This window comes from Erythrolamprus reginae, chromosome 10 (assembly GCF_031021105.1).
Source record: "Erythrolamprus reginae isolate rEryReg1 chromosome 10, rEryReg1.hap1, whole genome shotgun sequence".
Taxonomy (NCBI): Eukaryota; Metazoa; Chordata; class Lepidosauria; order Squamata; family Dipsadidae; genus Erythrolamprus; species Erythrolamprus reginae.
The window spans coordinates 24,203,072-24,223,017 of record NC_091959.1 but is presented as its reverse complement, the minus strand read 5'-3'; the positions used below and the strand labels follow the sequence as shown (position 1 = coordinate 24,223,017).

Genomic DNA, 19,946 nt, shown 5'->3' with positions numbered 1-19,946 from the left:
GTGGCCTCTTCGGACTGAGCCATTTGGACAGGGGGATTCTACATAGGCAGAAAGTCGTTGGAATGTACCAACTCCTGGAATCCTTAGGGGTCGTTATCTGTGGATGATTTGGGTCTTCCTGAGGGAGCAGCCCAGACAATGGGGGAGGGGTTGTGCCTGAGGCCTCTTGAATGGAGCAGGATATACTAGAGCTGGAAGGGACCTCGGAGGTCTTCTAGCCCAGCCCCCTACTATCCCCCCCCCAGACAAGGGAATCTTGAAGGCAAGCGGTTCCATTGGCTAACTGTCCTCGCTGTGAGGATAATTTCTCCTTCATTCCAGGTGGCTTCTCTCAGTCCTTAGTTCCCATCCATCGTTCCTTGTGCTGCCCTCTGGGACCCTGGAGAATAACGTGTCCCCTCTTCTGGATGGCAGCCCCTCAAATACTGGAGTGCTGCCAGGACCTCACCCCTAATTCTTGTTTTCTCCAGACTAGCCATGCCCAAAACCTGCAGCCGCTCTTCGTATGCTTCAGCCTCCAGGCCTTTGGTCCCCTCAGTGGCTCTTCTCTGGATTTTTTCTTCCAGGGTCTCAACCTCTTTTCAGTTGCACTATTCCAGTAATCTGCGGAGGGAAGGAGCCTCTGCTTGGGCCCTACTGGATCCCTTAGCTCCTCTCCCCAACCATGGACCTTCCTTGTCCAAAATGGGGGTCTCCAGTCAGGGATTCCTTTCTTTTGGGGCTCCTTTCCCACTTGATCCCATGATGGCTGGGGAAGATGGGAGGCTCCTCAGGACCCCCAGGATGGGATCCCAGAGAAAAGGGGGCAGGAAGGACCTCCGAGCATCTCCAGGGCAATTATCAAGGAGGAGACCAGAAGAGACTCTGCTTCTCTCGGTCTGCAGCGGGTGGGAGAGGGTGAATGTCTGAATGTCTGATTTCGATCCAAAGATGGTTTTCCGACACACACACACACCCCCGGCACACACACACACACAAGGCTCACTTGTCTCACAGCTCTTACGAGATTCGGGAAAGGTTGGCTAGGACTCCTCATTACACTATTAGATGAATTTAAAAAGGAATTTTTTAAATATAATTTTCCTTTTCTAATTTTTCTAAATTGCTAATTCCAATATTCCAATATATTCTGATTTTTAATTAGAAAAGAAAGAGTGAGACGTCACCTGACCCTGACTTGCAGCCTCCCCCATTGACTTCCCCATTGATTTTCTGTTGGAAGCCCCTGAGAAGATTGCAGATGATCACCATGTAACCCTGGGATGCTGCAGCTGTGGTCAAGGGGAGCCAGCTGTAAAGGGCCTGGATTGCAATCGTACGACTGCAGGGACACCGTAATGGCCTGCTTCTAAGTTGCATTTTCCAGGTTTGTCATGATTTTCAACTGTTTCTAAATGACTGGTCATAAATCAAGGATTACCTGTATTACAGATATTCAGAGAATCACAGAATGTAAGCTGTGAAAGGCACCTTCATGGTCATCTAGTCCAACCCTCTCCTTCATCCAGGAACCCAATGCCACAAATACACCATTTACACAGATGGATCTCTCATTCATGCATTTTGATGGTTTTTTCTTTATTTTTATCAGGGAGATGCTGCAAATTATTCAGAGCCATATCTGAACTCCTTGCAAGGAATTGGACGTGACCTGGAAGGGAATTCATGCCCAGCTCCATTGGGACCTCAAATGTCTGAGGAAGAGCAGCCAGACGAGCAAGAGGAGAAGCCATTTCAGTGCTCGATGGGTGGAAAAAGGAAGAGGAGATCCCTCACTTCCCATCATCCTTCGATGACTATCATCTCAACGTAGGGAGTATGGAACTCTACCATAGACTTCTGTCGATCTTGAATGGCTTGAACAGATGCTTCCAGGCATTTCTTCACATTTCAATGAGGTTTTTCTGTCTCTTTTCCCCACAGAAGAGTTATGGATTGCCATAGGGTACTACTACTACTACTAATAATTAAATAATATAAATATTAATATAAATCATAAAGATACAAGCAACAAGTTACAGTCATACAATCATAGGTGGGAGGGTGATGGGAATGAAGGGAAAATTAATAGCAGTGCAGATTTAGTGAACAGTTTGACAGTGTTGAGGGAATTATTTGTTTAACAGAGTTCGGGGGAAAACTGTTCTTGTGTCTAGTTGCCTTGGTGTGCAGTGCTGTGTAGCATCATTTTGAGGGTAGAAGTTTTAACAATTTATGTCCAGGATGTGACATAAATATTTTCACGGCCCCCTTTTTGACTCATGCGGTATACAGGCCCTCAATGGAAGGCAGGTTGGCAGTAACTGTGTTTTCTGCAGTTGATCTGCCTTGAGTAGAGTATATTATGCTTTGGCTACACAACAATAATCAAAAGGAGTTTACAGTATACCTATTGGGAATCAGGTGACTTAGCAATGAACAGCTAAGCTTGTTTCACCAGCGAACAAGATCAATGAAGCATAAGCATGTGGAACAAATGAAACTCCTTTTCCCAACCGAGTGAGAAGAAAAATGGCAATCCAGCTCAGCCTTTGACTCACTATGTCAGCAGTGCCTGTGAGAGAGAACAGACCCACCCCAAGCTGCACCCGGAATCAATATTTCCAGAGCACAAAATCAGGGATTTGTTTTCACCCCATTAGGACCGGTTTAGGCAAACCGGTAGTAATGACCTACGGATAGGCTGGTCCACCCCCTCCAGTGCTATACTGTCCTATTTAGGCACATGTGCAAGCTGTGCGCATGCAGCACAAGCCACTCACATGAGCATAGCGCATTTGCGCATGCACAGAAGTGGCACATGTGAGCAAAATCAGCACATGTGCGCATTCATACTTGTGAACCGGTAGCGAAAGTAAGTTAATACCATCCCTCGACAAAATGTATGAATATTTATTTACAGAGTCAACCGTTAGCCCAATGAGACCCTGGAAAGCGCGCAACATAAAAACTACCTGTTCATCACTACTTCACCATCAACCGCAAAAACAGAAGAGCACGAAATCGATTTAAACTAAATGTCCCACAGGAATCAATGTAAAAGGAAATAATGTGTGGAAACCCATTCGGAAAGAAATGAAGGCTTGGAATTTGGGTGGGAGGAGGAGGAAAAAGAAGAGTGGGTTTCCTTTTCCCTCTTACCCTGACAGCTGTTATGTCGTTTACTTCCTCCAGCTGCTCATCGTCTTCATCGGAGGAAGACATGTCGTCATCTAGGATGTAAAACTTAACTAAAGCTTAAGAATGGAGAGGGAAGAAAAAAGGAGATTGAATTGTATTAGATACTTTATTTGGCAAAGTAAGATTAGACAAGATATTCGTCCCTGGTGTAGAAGCTGCAAGCAACAGAATTCAGTATTGTCATATTTTTGTCATATTTTTCGCCTGGAATGCACTACCTGATTCTGTGGTTTCTACTCCTAACCTCAAAACCTTTAACCTTAGACTATCTACAATTGACCTCTCCTCCTTTCAAAGAGGTCTGTAAGGGGCGTGCATAAGCGCAACACTCTGCCTACCGTCCCTATCCTATTGTCTTCTTTTGTTACTTTTTATCATTACTTATCTAATGTTTCATTTGAACAAATTATCACCCTATGATTGTTTGACAAAATAAATAAAATAAAATAAAAATAAATAAATAAATAAAAACATGAATAAAAGCAAATTTATGCATTCCAGTATAATGTTGCAATATCAAAGTTAAAAAGAAAGTAAATTTGTTTGCTTACTTCATCTTCTGAAAAAATGGGGATTTTCTGCTCTTCTTGTAAATCCTCCGGTTCCTCTTCGTTCTCTACTTCCTTCAATGCCTTGTCTTTAATCTCTTCCTCTACTATTTTAATGTTGTCATCTTTCTCCTAAAAAATAAGAAGTGTAAGGAGGACATTCATAACATAAAATGTTGTTTGTGTGTGTTCTGAAATACTCCCGGTCGTTGGCTCCGCCCACTCACCCATAAGCCGCCATTTGGGTTCTTTTACCCTCTGCGCATGCCCGAACTGATGCTTAAGGGTGGAGTGGGAAGAAAAAAGAATTGAATTAGATACTTTATTTGGCAAAGTAAGATTAGACAAGATATTCGTCCCCAGTGTAGAAGCTGCAAGCAACAGAATTCAGTATTGTCATATTTTTGTCATATTTTTCTACTTCATCATCATCATCCCAATAAGAGGAAGTAGTAAGGAAGATAAGAAGAAGAATAAATAATAATATTACTGCAGTCGTACTACATGGATAAAGATCCCTCAACACTGTCAAATTATTTACTAAGTCTGCACTACTGTTATTATTAGTTTTTTCTCATCATTGCTATCACCCACCTCCTCTCACTTATGACTGTAGGACTGTAACCTTGTTGCTTGTATCCTAAGATTTTCATTAATATTGATTGTTTCCTGATTGCTTATTTGACCCCATGATAATAATTAAACTTTGTACTTCATGATTCTTGACAAATGTCTCTTTTCTTTTATGAAAGCATATGCACCAAAGACAAATTCCTTGTGTGTCCAATCACATTTGGCCAATAAAGAATTCTATTCTATTCTATTCTATTCTATTCTATTCTATTGACATTAGGCAATATTGTGAGAATTAGGTTATCAGCAGAGTGGGTAGCATGAGTGGGGGGGAACAGTCCTTTCATCTAAACGTCTATGGAGATTCTTGATCATCCAGATCACAGTTGTTTCAAAGTTAATTTTTTTTTCAATTGTCAACTGTAGTCCTGTCAACGGAAAGCAAACTGCTCTAGACTCTTCCTAGAGTTGTGCGGTTTGGCAATTGGAAAACCTGTGACAGGTTGACCTTTAACTCTTCGCCTTAATCAATACTATTCAACTGGCAAATTCAGGTTCGTAAAGCAGGAATTTCTCTGCGATTCGCTTGCAGTTCTCTAAACCTGAAGTGGCCCATATGGAGGGGAACTACTTCTTTGAGTCATTACCAATTATCCAGAAACACAACTCGCATATATAGATACATATCACTACTTAAACAGAATATATAGAGAGGTTTTGTTTCAGAATTCAGCTGATAAGATATGTTAATAACTAGGAAAGGTCAGCATTCTTTAACAGAATTGTACACGAACTTCCTCCATCCTTTCTGCGTATACTGATTTGGGCCAGAAATCAAGTAGAGAAATCTACTGCTAGCACATTGATTTACCTATGGAAACTGTTCTGTTCAGGCAAGAATTCTGACAATCTAGAAATATTGGAGTCTGCCCACCTCAATAGATCTCTCCCCATTTCCTCAATGACGCAAGTGAAAATGACATATGAGCGGTCAGAATTTCATCCGCCAATCTAATTTTTCCTCCCCTGATTTATATGCAAATATTCAAATTCACACACAGGAACTTCTGAATGGAACTTTAATTCAGGCTGTGGATGGCACCATTCCCACTGCAATCGTTGAGAAGAAAAATCAGGGATTGTTGTTTCACCATCAGTTGACATTAAAAGCAGTGATTTTCAACCTTTTTTGAGCCATGGCACATTTTTTACATTTACAAAATCCTGGGGCACACCACCAACCAAATGACACTCTAACACAGTGCATATTATACACATAGTTAATAATATAGTTTCTAAATGTATTGATACTCACTTAGTGTGAAACCTGGGATTGTTTCGATGAACACAAAAGGGATATCCTGTCAGGAATGGTAGAAAGACACACACGAAGCTCTTCCTCAACAGTTCTCAGTCTCTCTGTTTTTAGTTCTTATCGCAGTCAAGCTTGGGAAGCTCAGGTCACATAGATTTGTGGTTGAAAATGGGAGCAATGTCAAAATAGCTTTGTTGGCCAGAACAGGGAACCCCTTGGCAACAGATAACCAAAAATTGTCCAAAGGAAGATCAGCAAACTTTAGCTTTATGAAAGGTGGCCTGCTATTGGTTCATCGCTAGTGGTCGGGATGAATCCTAGAATGTGATTGGTCAGTGAGTGTTCCCTATGCCTCCACTCTTCCTGTTGCTGATAGCTGGAGGGATTGTGAGGGGAATGTTTATGTTCAGATAGAGGCGGCTGGCAACAGGCTGGATAGATGGCCTCCGCGGGCCATATCCAGCACAGGGGCCATAGTTTGGGGACCCATGTTTAATTTCCCCACGGCACACCTGACCATGTCTCATGGCACACTGGTTGAAAAACTCTGATTAAAAGCACCGTAAAGACCATCAATCTGATTTATCGTTTGGGAAAAATTCCAGGGGAGTTTCCAGCTATTCATTCAAATGGGTTCTGTGTTGGACATTGGCTGGTTCCCCAGGAAGTCTTTTGGAGCAGACACCTCAGCTGTCACTAGTATTTTCCTCCTGGGCTTCACTCCATTAAACCTGATGCTGTAAATGAACATAGAAACATAGAAGATTGACGGCAGAAAAAGACCTCATGGTCTATCTAGTCTGCGCTTATACTATTTCCTGTATTTTATCTTAGGATGGATATATGTTTATCCCAGGCATGTTTAAATTCAATTGCTGTGGATTTACCAACCATGTCTGCTGGAAGTTTGTTCCAAGCTTCTACTACTCTTCCAGTAAAATAATATTTTCTCACATTGCTTCTGATCTGTCCCCCAACTAACCTTCGATTGTGCCCCCTTGTTCAGTCATTAAGTTGAGGACTACCTGTATTATACAGAGTAAACAAACAGTGTATCAGGAGGAAAAAGGAGATCTTAGCAATGGGGATGACGTTTGGATTTAAATTGTGGGCTGCCCAGCTTGATGCTTGAATGGTTTTTGAATTGTAGAGAGTAGGAAATATATTATGAATTATCTCCAGGGTTATTGAAATTCAAGCATTGGATTGATCATGATATGTGGTCAAGAATGCCTAATTGAAATGAATCATTCCGATAGGCCGCAGAGTGATAACCTTGTGCACCAGTTCTGGCCAACGGAGAATTGTTAAGATGAGTTTTGTGAATGCTTAGCTCCAGAACTGTCAAAAATGTCCAACTTTCAAATCTAGAGTCCAATGTTTATTTCTGGCCCCATTGAGATGTACTCAGTTGTGAACATTAAGATGGAACTGCACGACTTTCAAGCTTCTTTTAAAAGCATACACTCTATTAATTTAAACCTAATGAATAGACATTAGCTATGTTTAATCTCATTAACTGTCAATCTCAACCTGTTAGTTGCAAAAAAAGAATTTGCAAGGAATTGAGATAAGTGGGAAAGGAATAGTAAGATTGCTTATGTATTAAGAAAATAAATTAAGGTAAAGAAATATGTAAAGAGAATGTTATGGCTGAAATTGAAAATAGAGATATGATGTATTGCTAACACGTTGTAAGCCGCGCTGAGTCTAAGGAGAAGAGCAGCATTAAAATATTAAATAAATAAATAAATTGATTGATTGATTGATTGTATATGAAAAGATATGTAAGAATGATCCGGCTAACACTGTTCATAAAATATGTATGTTTTGGAGGAGGAAGGAGGCAAAAAAATTGTAATAAAATTTTTTTTAAAAAAAAAAAACCCACTTATTACTTATTTCCAGATAATCACAAAAGGCCCATATTCGCTAACTGTTCCTTTTGCAAGCTTCTGATTTGAAAAAGTCCACTTTGAAACTGTTCTATAAATATTCTTTTACTCCAGTTTCTTTTTTTAAAAAACCCCAAAAATCAACCCTCAAAATGTCCGGTTTAACATTGAGGGAAGCGTCTCCTTATCTCCGGAGAGATTAACTAACATCCGGCATTTGGTTACCAGCCTCCATTACCAACATCGTGTTGGATCAGAAGGACCTACCCCTCAGGGTGCTCAGCCTGTTAAGACTGAGCCAGGACCTTCCGGAGGTGATGGTTATTAAAGTACAGACGAAGCATGTTCGAATGAACTAAACTTTTATTAGAAAAAGTAGAAAAATAAAGTTTGTCTCGAGAGACATAAAGTATGCGACTACATAGCTAGAGTATAGATCGCAAAAATGGCGCTAATTGCTTCTCTTCCTTGAAGAAGGAGGATGTGAGCAAAAGCAGTTACATCATAGAGGAGGAGCTAAATTAATAAACAGAGTTAACTATCTAACTACTGGATGTTTCTTAATGTCTTTGGAGGCTGTCAATCCACAGCGTGACACATCGAGTATCCCTGGCTTTTCTGTCCAAGGTACTAGGGACATTGGTGTCATCCATCGCCATCGTGCCATGGGCTCGACACCATACCCGGGCTCTACAATGTTTATTATTTATTCATTTATTTATTTATTATTTAGATTTGTATGCCGCCCCTCTCCGCAGACTCGGGGCGGCTCACAGCAAGATACAACAATTCATAACATGGTTCCTTCTCCCAGCACAGAGGGCCAAAGTGAGTCATTCGCACAGACGGGTACGAATCCCTCCGGAGGGCAGAGAATCGCTAAAATGGTGGACATACCCTGCATTACTTCGGGGCTCCCTTTTTCGCAACCAGGACCGCATTATTCTCACAACGGATGGAGGTCTGTCAGGCTGGGGGGCACACATGGGTTCTCACATGGCCCAGGGCCTTTGGTCCCCAGAGGATTTGAGCCCTGTCAATATCAACTACCTCGAACTCAAGGCAGTTTTTCTTGCCCTACAAACTTTCACGCATTTAGTTCAGGGTAGGCACGTGTTAGTATTGACAGACAATGTTGCGACCAGAGCCCACCTAAACCATCAAAGGGGCACGAAGTTGCACCGGCTCATGGTCGAAACAACGGCCCTGTTCGATTGGGCCGAAAATCATTTGGCATCACAGGCTGCGGAACACATTGCTGGAACCAGCAACATTCAGGCGGACTGGTTAAGCAGAGCTTCTCTGGACCCCTGAGAGTTGCGACTGGATCCAGGACTGTTCCAACAGATAGTTTGCCACTTCGGGTCCCTGTTGATGGATCTCTTTGCGACCCACAACAACACACAACTAGTGAGATTCTACTCCCAGTTTCTGACACCGAAGGCAGAAGGAGTCAATGCCCTGTTATCATCCTGGACTCAAGGTCTGCTATATGCCTTCCCCCCAGCTTATCTCATACAGAGAATACTGGACAAGATAATTCAGGAGCAGGCGGAAGTGATCATGGTGGCTCCTCAATGGCCGCGACGTCCATGGTTCGCAGACCTAGTAGCCCTATCAGTTTCCTCCCCGTGGAGGATTCCAGACCAGGATATTTCTCTCAGCCAGGGGTCCATTCGCCATCCAGACCCTCAATGGTTCCAGCTAACCGTCTGGCACTTGAGAGGAATAGACTAAGGCACCAACTGCTATCGGATAATGTCATTACCACAATGCAAGAAGCTCGTCGTCCATCGATGGCGAGAATATATCAAGCTATGTGGTCAGCCTTCTGTAGGTTCTGTTCGGACCATCAGTCTAACCCGAAAGAGGTTTCAGTGATCTCAGTATTGGAATTCTTGCAAACAGGGATTGAATGGGGTTTAGCCCCTAATACACTGAAGAGGCAGGTAGCGGCTCTTTCAACCATCATTCGAGTGTCAGAGGCTCGTTCCCTGGCTCAACACCCGTGGATAAGGGACTTTATCCGGGGAGCCATTAACACATACTCCCCTCCAATAAGTAGATTCCCGACATGAGATCTCTCCCTTGTCTTACGAGCACTTACAGGACCTCCCTTTGAACCAATGAGATCAATTCCAACTAGATTACTCTCAATTAAAACACCCTTTTTAGTAGCGATAACATCAGCTCATCGAGTATCTGAACTATCTGTACTATCTGTTCATCCGGACCTTTGTGTTTTTCATCTGGATAGAGTTGTCTTGAGACTGGATCCTTCATTTGTGCCAAAAGTTAATTCTGGATTTCACAGGAAACAAGAACTCGTACTTCCGGACTTTTGTACCCATGGCCATCACCCTACAGAGTTCAGGTGGCACAAGACCGATGTCGGGAGGGCTTTGAAGATCTATATTAGACGGACAGAACCTTTCAGAAAGTCTGAAACGTTGTTTGTCTCTTTTGCCCAAAGAAGGATGGGTCTCGCAGTTTCATCACAGTCCATCAATCGTTGGCTTAGAGATTGTATTGAGGAAGCTTACAAGGCAAGTTCTCAATCACCGCCACCAGGGGTAATAGTGCACTTGACCAGGAGTGCAGCCACATCGGCAGCGTGGGCAACACAGGCATCCATCGAGAACATTTGCCTTGCAGCAAAGTGAGCGTCTTCTTCTACCTTTATTCGCCATTATAAACTGGACTCCTTCGCTTCGGCGGAAGCATCCTTTGGAAGGCGTGTTTTGCAGCGAGTGTGTTCCACTCCAACGAACCTGGCACAGCCTTCTCCCACCCAAGGGATTTGATCTTTGGTATATCCCATGTTGGACTCTCCTTCCAAGTGCAGTGGAGAAGGACCATTGAACATACCTGAACGGTCTTCTCGATGCACTGGAAGGAGAGTCCAAGCCCACCCGGCATGGTTCTGGCCAGGTCGCCGGAGTATTTGGGTTTTTATGAAGTTATACTTTTTTTGTTAATGTTGCAATAAATTCTTGTTATCTTTACATTGTCTTTGTTTTTAAAACTGAGCTCATGGGGGCGAATAGGGGGCGGTGCCTGCTTGATATTTAAATTAACTCAGTCTCTACCAATAGGATTGGTGATTTACCCATGTTGGACTCTCCTTCCAGTGCATCGAGAAGACCGTTCAGGTATGTTCAACGGTCCTTCCCGCATATTGTTGTCTGGGTATTTGAAGTCACTTGGCTGCTTTTTCTATCACTTCATGATCAGAGAAACACAAGATGTGGGGGTTGGTTTTTTTTATTTTTTTAATCAAAGTCGAGTATTCACACTTATTGCAAGATGATTAAATAGCTGTAGGGATGGCTATTTAATAATGGTGAGTACAAGTGGACTAGAGTGCCTTCCGTCCCCTGTCTTATTGCTCTCCTATATCTCCTATACCTTTCTTCTATTCCTATATCTCTTCTTCTATTCTTTCATTGATATGTTCTATTACTATATCTTATTTTCTATTATTTCTTAGATATATTTTACTATGAGTATCTCCTCTATAATCTTCATCATGTATTTTACTATGTGTATATAGAATTAAAACCCTCATTGTGTATTGGACAAAATAAATAATAAAATAATAAAATAAAATAAAATAAAATAAAATAAAATAAAATAAAATAAAATAAAATAAAATAAAATAAAATAAAATAAAATAAAATAAAATAAAATAAAATAAAATAAAATAAAATAAAATAAAATAAAATAAAATAAAATAAAATAAAATAAAATAAAATAAAATAAAATAAAATAAAATAAAATAAAATAAAATAAAATAAAATAAAATAAAATAAAATAAAATAAAATAAAATAAAATAAAATAAAATAAAATAAAATAAAATAAAATAAAATAAAATAAAATAAAATAAAATAAAATAAAATAAAATAAAATAAAATAAAATAAAATAAAATAAAATAAAATAAAATAAAATGACTTGAAATGGAAATTTGAAGCCGCTTCAGGAGTGTAAAATTGAAAGGGTGGTTAAAAACTCGAGAGACGTTAAAACTTGGATGGGATGTGGAAATGCACAATGCAGCAAAGAAACTGTGTGCAATGAAGAGAGAAATAGCCTCTCTTCCCACTGGAGGGGGCCAGCGTTGGAAATGCAGCAGGATAATTCTTAAAAATCTGAGTCAAAACTTCCATTTCTTTGCAAAAGAAATGTGGCATAGCAGACTCTGTGAAAAGCGACCCATTAGATTTGAAATAGAATTATTATGCGAGACTTTTCTTTATTAGGAATAATTAGAGGACAGCACGAAAAGGCTAATTATTATTTAATAATTCACATACTAACTGCGGCTCGACTGCTGTTCGATCAAAAATGGAAAAAAGAAAATGTACCATCCAAGGATGTGGTACCGGTAATTAGGAAAATACTACAATGTGTAAAATGGAGTAAACTTACATCATGCGGCCCTATTTGGACAGGGAGTCATTGCTCACAGTCGCTCATGCCCTCATCACCTCGAGGTTCGATTACTGCAACGCTCTCTACATGGGGCTACCTTTGAAAAGTATTCAGAAACTTCCGATCGTGCAGAACGCAGCCGCGAGAGCCTTCGTGGGGCTTCCAAGATTCGCCCATGTTTCTACAACACTCCGTGGCTTGCATTGGCTGCCAATCAGTTTCCGGTCACAATTCAAAGGGTTAGTTATGACCTTTAAAGCCCTACATGGCATGGGACCAGAGTACCTCCGGAACCGCCTGCTACTGCATGAATCCGAGCAACCAATAAGGTCCCACAGAGTTGGCCTTCTACAGGTCCCGTTGACTAAACAATGTCGTTTGGTGGGCCCCAGGGGAAGAGCCTTCTCTGTGGCGGCCCCGGCTCTCTGGAATCAACTCCCCCCCCGGAGATTAGAACTGCCCACACTCTCCCTGTCTTTCGTAAACTACTTAAGACTCACTTATACTACCTGGCATGGGGGAGTTGAGACACCTTTCCCCCAGGCTTTTTTATATTTTGTTTTATGTTTGGTATGAATGTGTTGTTTGGCTTTTTTTAATATGATAGGGTTTTATATGCTTTTTTAATATTAGATTTATTCTACTATAATATTATTTTTATTATTGTTGTGAGCCGCCCCGAGTCTTTGGAGTGGGGCAGCATACAAATCTAATAAATTATTATTATTAATTATTATTATCAGAGTTACCGAATAAACAGGAAAAAGAATACTATACTGTGTGGGGTAAATTTTATAATTGGATTGACGTTAAGAAAGGAATAGAATAATTGTAAAGAAAAAAATGGAGAAACCAAAGAAACAGAAATGTCTTTGTAAATATGACTTTAAGTATGATGTCTATGCTGCATATTGCTTTTTATGTTGTTTGTCTTTTTTTTACATAGAAACATAGAAGACTGACGGCAGAAAAAGACCTCATGGTCCATCTAGTCTGTCCTTATACTATTTCCTGTGTTTTATCCTAGGATGGATATAATTCAGTTACTGTGGATTTACCAACCACGTCTGCTGGAAATTTGTTCCAAGGATCTACTACTCTTTCATTGAAATAATATTTCCTCACGTTGCTTTTGATCTTTCCCCCAACTAACTTCAGATTGTGTCCCCTTGTTCTTGTGTTCACTTTCCTATTAAAAACACTTCCCTCCTGAACCTTATTTAACCCTTTAACATATTTAAATGTTTCGATCATGTCCCCCCTTTTCCTTCTGTCCTCCAGACTCTACTAATGGAGTTCATTAAGTCTTTCCTGATACATTTTATGCTTAAGACCTTCCACCATTCTTGTAGCCCATCTTTGGACCCGTTCAATTTTGTCAATATCTTTTTGTAGGTGAGGTCTCCAGAACTGAACACAGTATTCCAAATGTGGTCTTACCAGTGCTCTATATAAGGGGATCACAATCTCCCTCTTCCTGCTTGTTATACCTCTAGCTATGCAGCCAAGCATCCTACTTGCTTTTCCTACTGCCCGACCACACTGCTCACCCATTTTGAGACTGTCAGAAATCACTACCCCTAAATCCTTCTCTTCTGAAGTTTTTGCTAACACAGAACTGCCAATGCAATACTCAGATTGAGGATTCCTTTTCCCCAAGTGCATTATTTTACATTTGGAAACATTAAACTGCAGTTTCCATTGCTTTGACCATTTATCTAGTAAAGCTAAATCATTTACCATATTACAGACCCCTCCAGGAATATCAACCCTATTGCACACTTTAGAGTCATCGGCAAATAGGCAAACCTTCCCTACCAAACCTTCCCCTATGTCACTCACAAACATATTAAAAAGAATAGGACCCAGAACAGACCCTTGTGGCACACCGCTTGTAACCTGTCTCTGCTCAGAATACTCGCCATTAACAATAACTCTCTGATGTCTATGCTTCAGCCAGCTTGAAATCCACTGAACTATCCAGGGATTAAGTCCAATCTTCACTAATTTATCTATCAACTCTTTATGTGGAATTGTATCAAAGGCTTTGCTGAAGTCCAGATAGGCAATATCCACGGCACCAGCTTGATCCAACACCTTTGTGACATAGTCAAAGAAATCAATGAGATTAGTCTGACATGATTTGCCTTCAGCATGATGATTTGGGTCCAATAAGTTATTGTTTTTTAGGTACGGATTTATCCTCTGTTTGAGTAGAGTCTCCATCATTTTAACTATAACTGATGTTTTTTGTTGTTCAAAAAACCTAAATAATAATTAAAAAAAGATTTGGTTTTTAACAAACCATGGTTAACAATGCCCGGGGTATACCATCTGCATGTGAATCTAAGTCAATTACCTTTGCAAAAGATTTGACATAAAATGGTGTCATTGCAGGATCACACATTTAAAAGGAAATAAAAGGAAAGCAACAGCCAGCCTTAACAAGGATGCCATTCAATTCCTAAGAATCAATTTTCCTGAATTTTGGTGAAGCTGCCTTCCTCCAGAAACTGAGCAACAAAGCCCAAATCCAGGGTAAGTATCAAAGACACGCACTTAGAAACGGGATATTGTAGTAGATATTAGTAATTATCCAGTCAAACACAGAGATTGATTGATTTGATTTGATTTGATTTATATTCTGCCTCTCTCCAAAGACTCGGGGCAGCTTACAACATATAAAAGAACAATAAAAACATCCTAAATACAAATTTAATTTAAACTAACTAATCTAAAATTCCTATTCATTAAAAACCGATCACTGGAAGTTTTTAAGCAGATGTTGGATAACCATCTGTCTGAAGTAGTGTAGGGTTTCCTGCCTAAGCAGGGGGTTGGACTAGAAGACCTCCAAGGTCCCTTCCAACTCTTTTATTGTTGTTGTTGTTGTTGTTGTTGTTGTTGTTGTTGTTATTAGTAGTAGTAGTATCGTTCAAACAGTCAAACATACATTCCATTCATCAGCCGGGAGCTAATGTCTAATTGTCCCAGGCCTGTTGGCACAGGTGGGTCTTTAGGCTCTTATGGAAGGCGGTGAGCGTGGGAAAAGTATGAATCTCTGGGGGGAGCTGATTACGGACAGTCGGGGCCCCCACAGAGAAGACTCTTTCCATAGGCCCCACCAGGTGACATTGTCTAGTTGACGGGACCTGGAGAATGCCGACTCTGTGGGACCTAACCAGTTGCTGGGACTCATGTTGCAGAAGGCGTTCCCACAAGTAATCTGGTCCAATGCCATGTAGGGTTTGATAGGTCATAACCAACACTTTGAATTGTGTTCGGAAGCCAATCCAAATGCAGGTTGCAGAGTGCTGGAGAGACATGGGCGTACCTGGGAAGGCCCATGACTGCTCGCGCGGCTGCATTCTGCATGATCTGTAGTTTCCGAACACTCTTCAAAGGTAGCCCCATGTAGAGAGCGTTGCAACCCGGTTTCATAAGGGAGGGGCTCCATTTCCTTGATCATTCTTGTGGCCCTTTTTTGCACCTTTTCCAGTTTCATTCTATCCTTCTTGAGGTGCAGTGGCCAGAACTGTACAAGTGATATTGCAATAGGACAGACGGGAAAGAGAGGTACATGATCAAAACATTTAAATATGTTAAAGGGTTAAATAAGGTTCAGGAGGAAGGTGTTTTTAATAGGAAAGGGAACACAAGAACAAGGGGGCACAATTTGAGGTTAGTTGGGGGAAAGATCAGAAACAACATGAGAAGAAAAATATATTACTGAAAGAGTAGTAGATGCTTGGAATAAACTTCCAGCAGATGTGGTTGGTAAATCCACAGTGACTGAATTGAAAAATGCCTGGGATAAACATGTATCCATCCTAAGATAAAATACAGTATAAGTATAAGGGCAGACTAGATGGACCACGAGGTCTTTTTCTGTCGTCAGTCTTCTATGTTTCTATGTTTCTTCAATATTGTCACTTCCTGCATGTAAAAAAACCATGGTAGCAGCAGGAATTAACCCTGATGTGGAGAGACACAAGCAATGGAAGGACCAACTCCCGAACCCGCCTTTGTCGATGTGGATAAAGGATTAACCTTGGCGTGCTTCGTCTTCCTCTGCCTTTTCCTCATCGTCATGATTATCCGCTGTGCCAAAGTGATCATGGACCCTTACAGTGCCATCCCAACCTCCACCTGGGAGGAACAGCACCTGGATGACTGACCAACCCAAGGGCTTGGGGGAAAAGGTGGCCTCCAAGCCCTCTGGACCTATGGACCGACCCATGGACTTGGCGCCAGAAAGCACAGATCAAGTGGCCACCTTATCAGGATGAAAGCACTAAACAGGATTCCTCTTCACATCAAGATGCTTCCAGCAATGGAGACGTTTTGAGAGCACATTGGTTACAGTTCTGCCTGCAGAACTACTTGAATTCTTCAATTTGTCCTTCTGATCTATTGCTACTCTCTCTCTCTCTCTCTCTCTCTCTCTCTCTCTCTCTCTCTCTCTCTCATTCTCTCTCTCTCTCTCTTTCTTTCTTTTTCTCTTCCAGGTTTTCATGAGAGAGGAACTATGACGGTTCTATTACATCAAGTAGCACAAAATGCTCTTTAGATATTACAACTTAAGCTTTCCCTAGAGCAGTGTTTCCCAACCGTGGCAACTTGGAGAGATCTGGACTTCAACTCCCAGAATTCCCTAGTCAGTAAATGCTGGCTGGGGAATTCTAGGAGTTGATGTCCAAATCTCTTCAAGTTGCCAAGGTTGGGAAACACTTGCCTTGAGTAATCTGTACTTAGCAATGTTGGCTGCATTTGAATCCAATGTGTACAGCTTTATCCAGACTGCTTAGCATTTGAGTAGGGCCTGGGGGGTGTCATCCTTCCCCCCTGTAGAGCAAAGGTTGCGTGGGGCACACACGCAAATAATGTTGGTGGGTTCATGTCGATTTAATATTTATGAGATTACATTAATTAGATGCAGCTAGTATGTTTATTCTCTGTGTATCTTCCATAGAATTAAAGACTGGTAGCAATAATAGAAAACTCTCTTTAGGCCACTTTCAAAGATTTACAGGTTCAGGTTATGTGTCTACGATTTAAGTCATTATTTCCAGTGAAACCATAAGGATTTCAGTCGTTATTAAAAGTAACAATGTAAATATTTCAGTTGTCATTTCAAGTGAAACCATAAAGATTTCAGTTGTCATTTTAAGTGAAACCATAAAGATTTCAGTTGTCATTTTAAGTGAAACCATAAAGATTTTAGTTGTTATTTCAAATGAAACCATAAAGATTTCAGTTGTCATTTTAAGTGAAACCATAAAGATTTCAGTTGTCATTTTAAGTGAAACCATAAAGATTTCAGTTGTCATTTCAAATGAAACCATAAAGATTTCAGTTGTCATTTTAAGTGAAACCATAAAGATTTCAGTTGTCATTTTAAGTGAAACCATAAAGATTTCAGTTGTCATTTCAAATGAAACCATAAAGATTTCAGTTGTCATTGCAAATGAAACCATACAGATTTCATTTATTATTACAAATAAAAACACAAAGATTTCCATTGTCATTTCAAGTGAAACCATAACGACTTCATTTATTTTACTGAAAGAGTAGTAGATGCTTGGAATAAACTTCCAGCAGATGTGGTTGGTAAATCCACAGTGACTGAATTGAAAAATGCCTGGGATAAACATATATCCATCCTAAGATAAAATACAGTATAAGGGCAGACTAGATGGACCACGAGGTCTTTTTCTGCCGTCAGTCTTCTATGTTTCTTCAATATTGTCACTTCCTGCAGGTAAAAAAATCATGGTAGTAGCAGGAATTAACCCTGATGTGGAGAGACACAAGCAATGGAAGGACCAACTCCCGAACCCTCCTTTGTCGATGTGGATAAAGGATTAACCTTGGCGTGCTTCGTCTTCCTCTGCCTTTTCCTCATCGTCATGATTATCCGTTGTGCCAAAGTGATCATGGACCCTTACAGTGCCATCCCAACCTCCACCTGGGAGGAACAGCACCTGGATGACTGACCAACCCAAGGGCTTGGGGGAAAAGGTGGCCTCCAAGCCCTCTGGACCTATGGACCGACCCATGGACTTGGCGCCAGAAAGCACAGATCAAGTGGCCACCTTATCAGGATGAAAGCACTAAACAGGATTCCTCTTCACACCAAGATGCTTCCAGCAATGGAGACGTTTTGAGAGCACATTGGTTACAGTTCTGCCTGCAGAACTACTTGAATTCTTCAATTTGTCCTTCTGATCTATTGCTACTCTCTCTCTCTCTCTCTCTCTTTCTTTCTTTCTTTCTTTTTCTCTTCCAGGTTTTCATGAGAGAGGAACTATGACGGTTCTATTACATCAAGTAGCACAAAATGCTCTTTAGATACTACAACTCAAGCTTTCCCTAGAGCAGTGTTTCCCAACCGTGGCAACTTGGAGAGATTTGGACTTCAACTCCCAGAATTCCCTAGTCAGTAAATGCTGGCTGGGGAATTCCGGGCGTTGATGTCCAAATCTCTTCAAGTTGCCAAGGTTGGGAAACACTTCCCTTGAGTAATCTGTACTTAGCAATGTTGGCTGCATTTGAATCCAATGTGTACAGCTTTATCCAGACTGCTTAGCATTTGAGTAGGGCTTGTGGGGTGTCATCCTTCCCCCATGTAGAGCAAAGGTTGCGTGGGGCACACACGCAAATAATGTTGGTGGGTTCATGTCGATTTAATATTTATGAGATTACATTAATTAGATGCAGCTGGTATGTTTATTCTCTGTGTATCTTCCATAGAATTAAAGACTGGTAGCAATAATAGAAAACTCTCTTTAGGCCACTTTCAAAAATTTACAGGTTCAGGTTATGTGCCTACGATTTAAGTCATTATTTCCAGTGAAACCATAAGGATTTCAGTCATTATTAAAAGTGACAATGTAAATATTTCAGTTGTCATTTCAAGTGAAACCATAAAGATTTCAGTTGTTATTAAAAGTGAAAATATAAAGATTTCAGTTGTCATTTTAAGTGAAACCATAAAGATTTCAGTTGTCATTTTAAGTGAAACCATAAAGATTTTAGTTGTTATTTTAAGTGAAACCATAAAGATTTTAGTTGTTATTTCAAGTGAAAATATAAAGATTTCCGTTGTCATTTCAAATGAAACCATAAAAAATTCCATTGTCATTTCGAGTGAAACCATAAAAAATTCCATTGTCATTTCAAATGAAACCATAAAGATTTCCATTGTCATTTCAAGGTGAATGATACTGCAAAATCTCCATTTCCTCCCAATCAGCTGGGACTTGGAAGGCAGAGAGTTGGGGGCGCAGCCAATCAGAGGTGGTATTTACCGGTTCTCCAAACTACTCAAAATTTTCCGCTACTGGTTCTCCAGAACTGGTCAGAACCTGCCGAATCCCACCTCTGCCCTGGATAGGAAGATTTGTTTTATTTATTGGGCATCATTTATTGGACATAATTCTTTATTTCTTTTTTTAAATAGTTTTTATTACAATTCTTTAAAAACACAACCCTTTAAAAACATAACACCCCCCCCAAATTATTATTTCAAAATCATCCAAAAACAATTGGAAATGTGTATAAATACTTATTAAATTATAGAACGATAGGTTGGATATTGAAAGACAATATGATCAAACTGAAACAGAATATTATAAACTGTGGGACAAAGAATATGATTGGTGGAATTTTAAAAATGGTATTAACAATTAATTATAATATAGAATGAAATAGTAAATAGTATTACTAATAACTTTTTTCCTTTTCCTTTTGTATAAGCATAGAATATTTTAAAATATAAAGAAATTTAATTAATAAGTTTAATATTAAAAATATAGAGTTAAATTCAACAAGAGGACAGCGAACAGGAGGGGGAAGAACAGGCAGACGGGGGAGAGGAATGTCAGGAATGGGATGAAGGAGAACAGCCTGAGAGCCCTGGGGTCTCCCCAGCCAGTAGCTTGGAATCATTCGATGAGGAAGCACAAGCTGTAATCGACATGCGACAGCGACGTTCAGCTCA

General features: G+C 40.4%; 2 protein-coding genes across 2 annotated transcripts; both read left to right on the top strand.

Annotated features, from left to right (window-relative positions):
* The first annotated feature begins 15,892 nt into the window (after window positions 1-15,892).
* On the top strand, window positions 15,893-16,389 carry LOC139172938 (cortexin domain-containing 1 protein). Its single transcript, XM_070762279.1, has one exon. The coding sequence runs from the start codon at window positions 15,942-15,944 to the stop codon at window positions 16,119-16,121; it is 180 nt and encodes a 59-aa protein (XP_070618380.1). The 5' UTR covers window positions 15,893-15,941; the 3' UTR covers window positions 16,122-16,389.
* A 1,371-nt stretch (window positions 16,390-17,760) lies between these two features.
* Window positions 17,761-18,206, top strand: LOC139172956 (cortexin domain-containing 1 protein-like). Its single transcript, XM_070762304.1, has one exon. It carries the CDS (start codon window positions 17,761-17,763, stop codon window positions 17,938-17,940), a length of 180 nt encoding a protein of 59 aa, XP_070618405.1. The 3' UTR covers window positions 17,941-18,206.
* Window positions 18,207-19,946: the final 1,740 nt, after the last annotated feature.

What these genes read in the sequence shown, in the direction of transcription:
- LOC139172956 (XM_070762304.1), top strand. Translation starts at nt 17,761, where the DNA reads ATGGAAGGACCAACTCCCGAACCCTCCTTTGTCGATGTGGATAAAGGA.
- LOC139172938 (XM_070762279.1), top strand. Translation starts at nt 15,942, where the DNA reads ATGGAAGGACCAACTCCCGAACCCGCCTTTGTCGATGTGGATAAAGGA.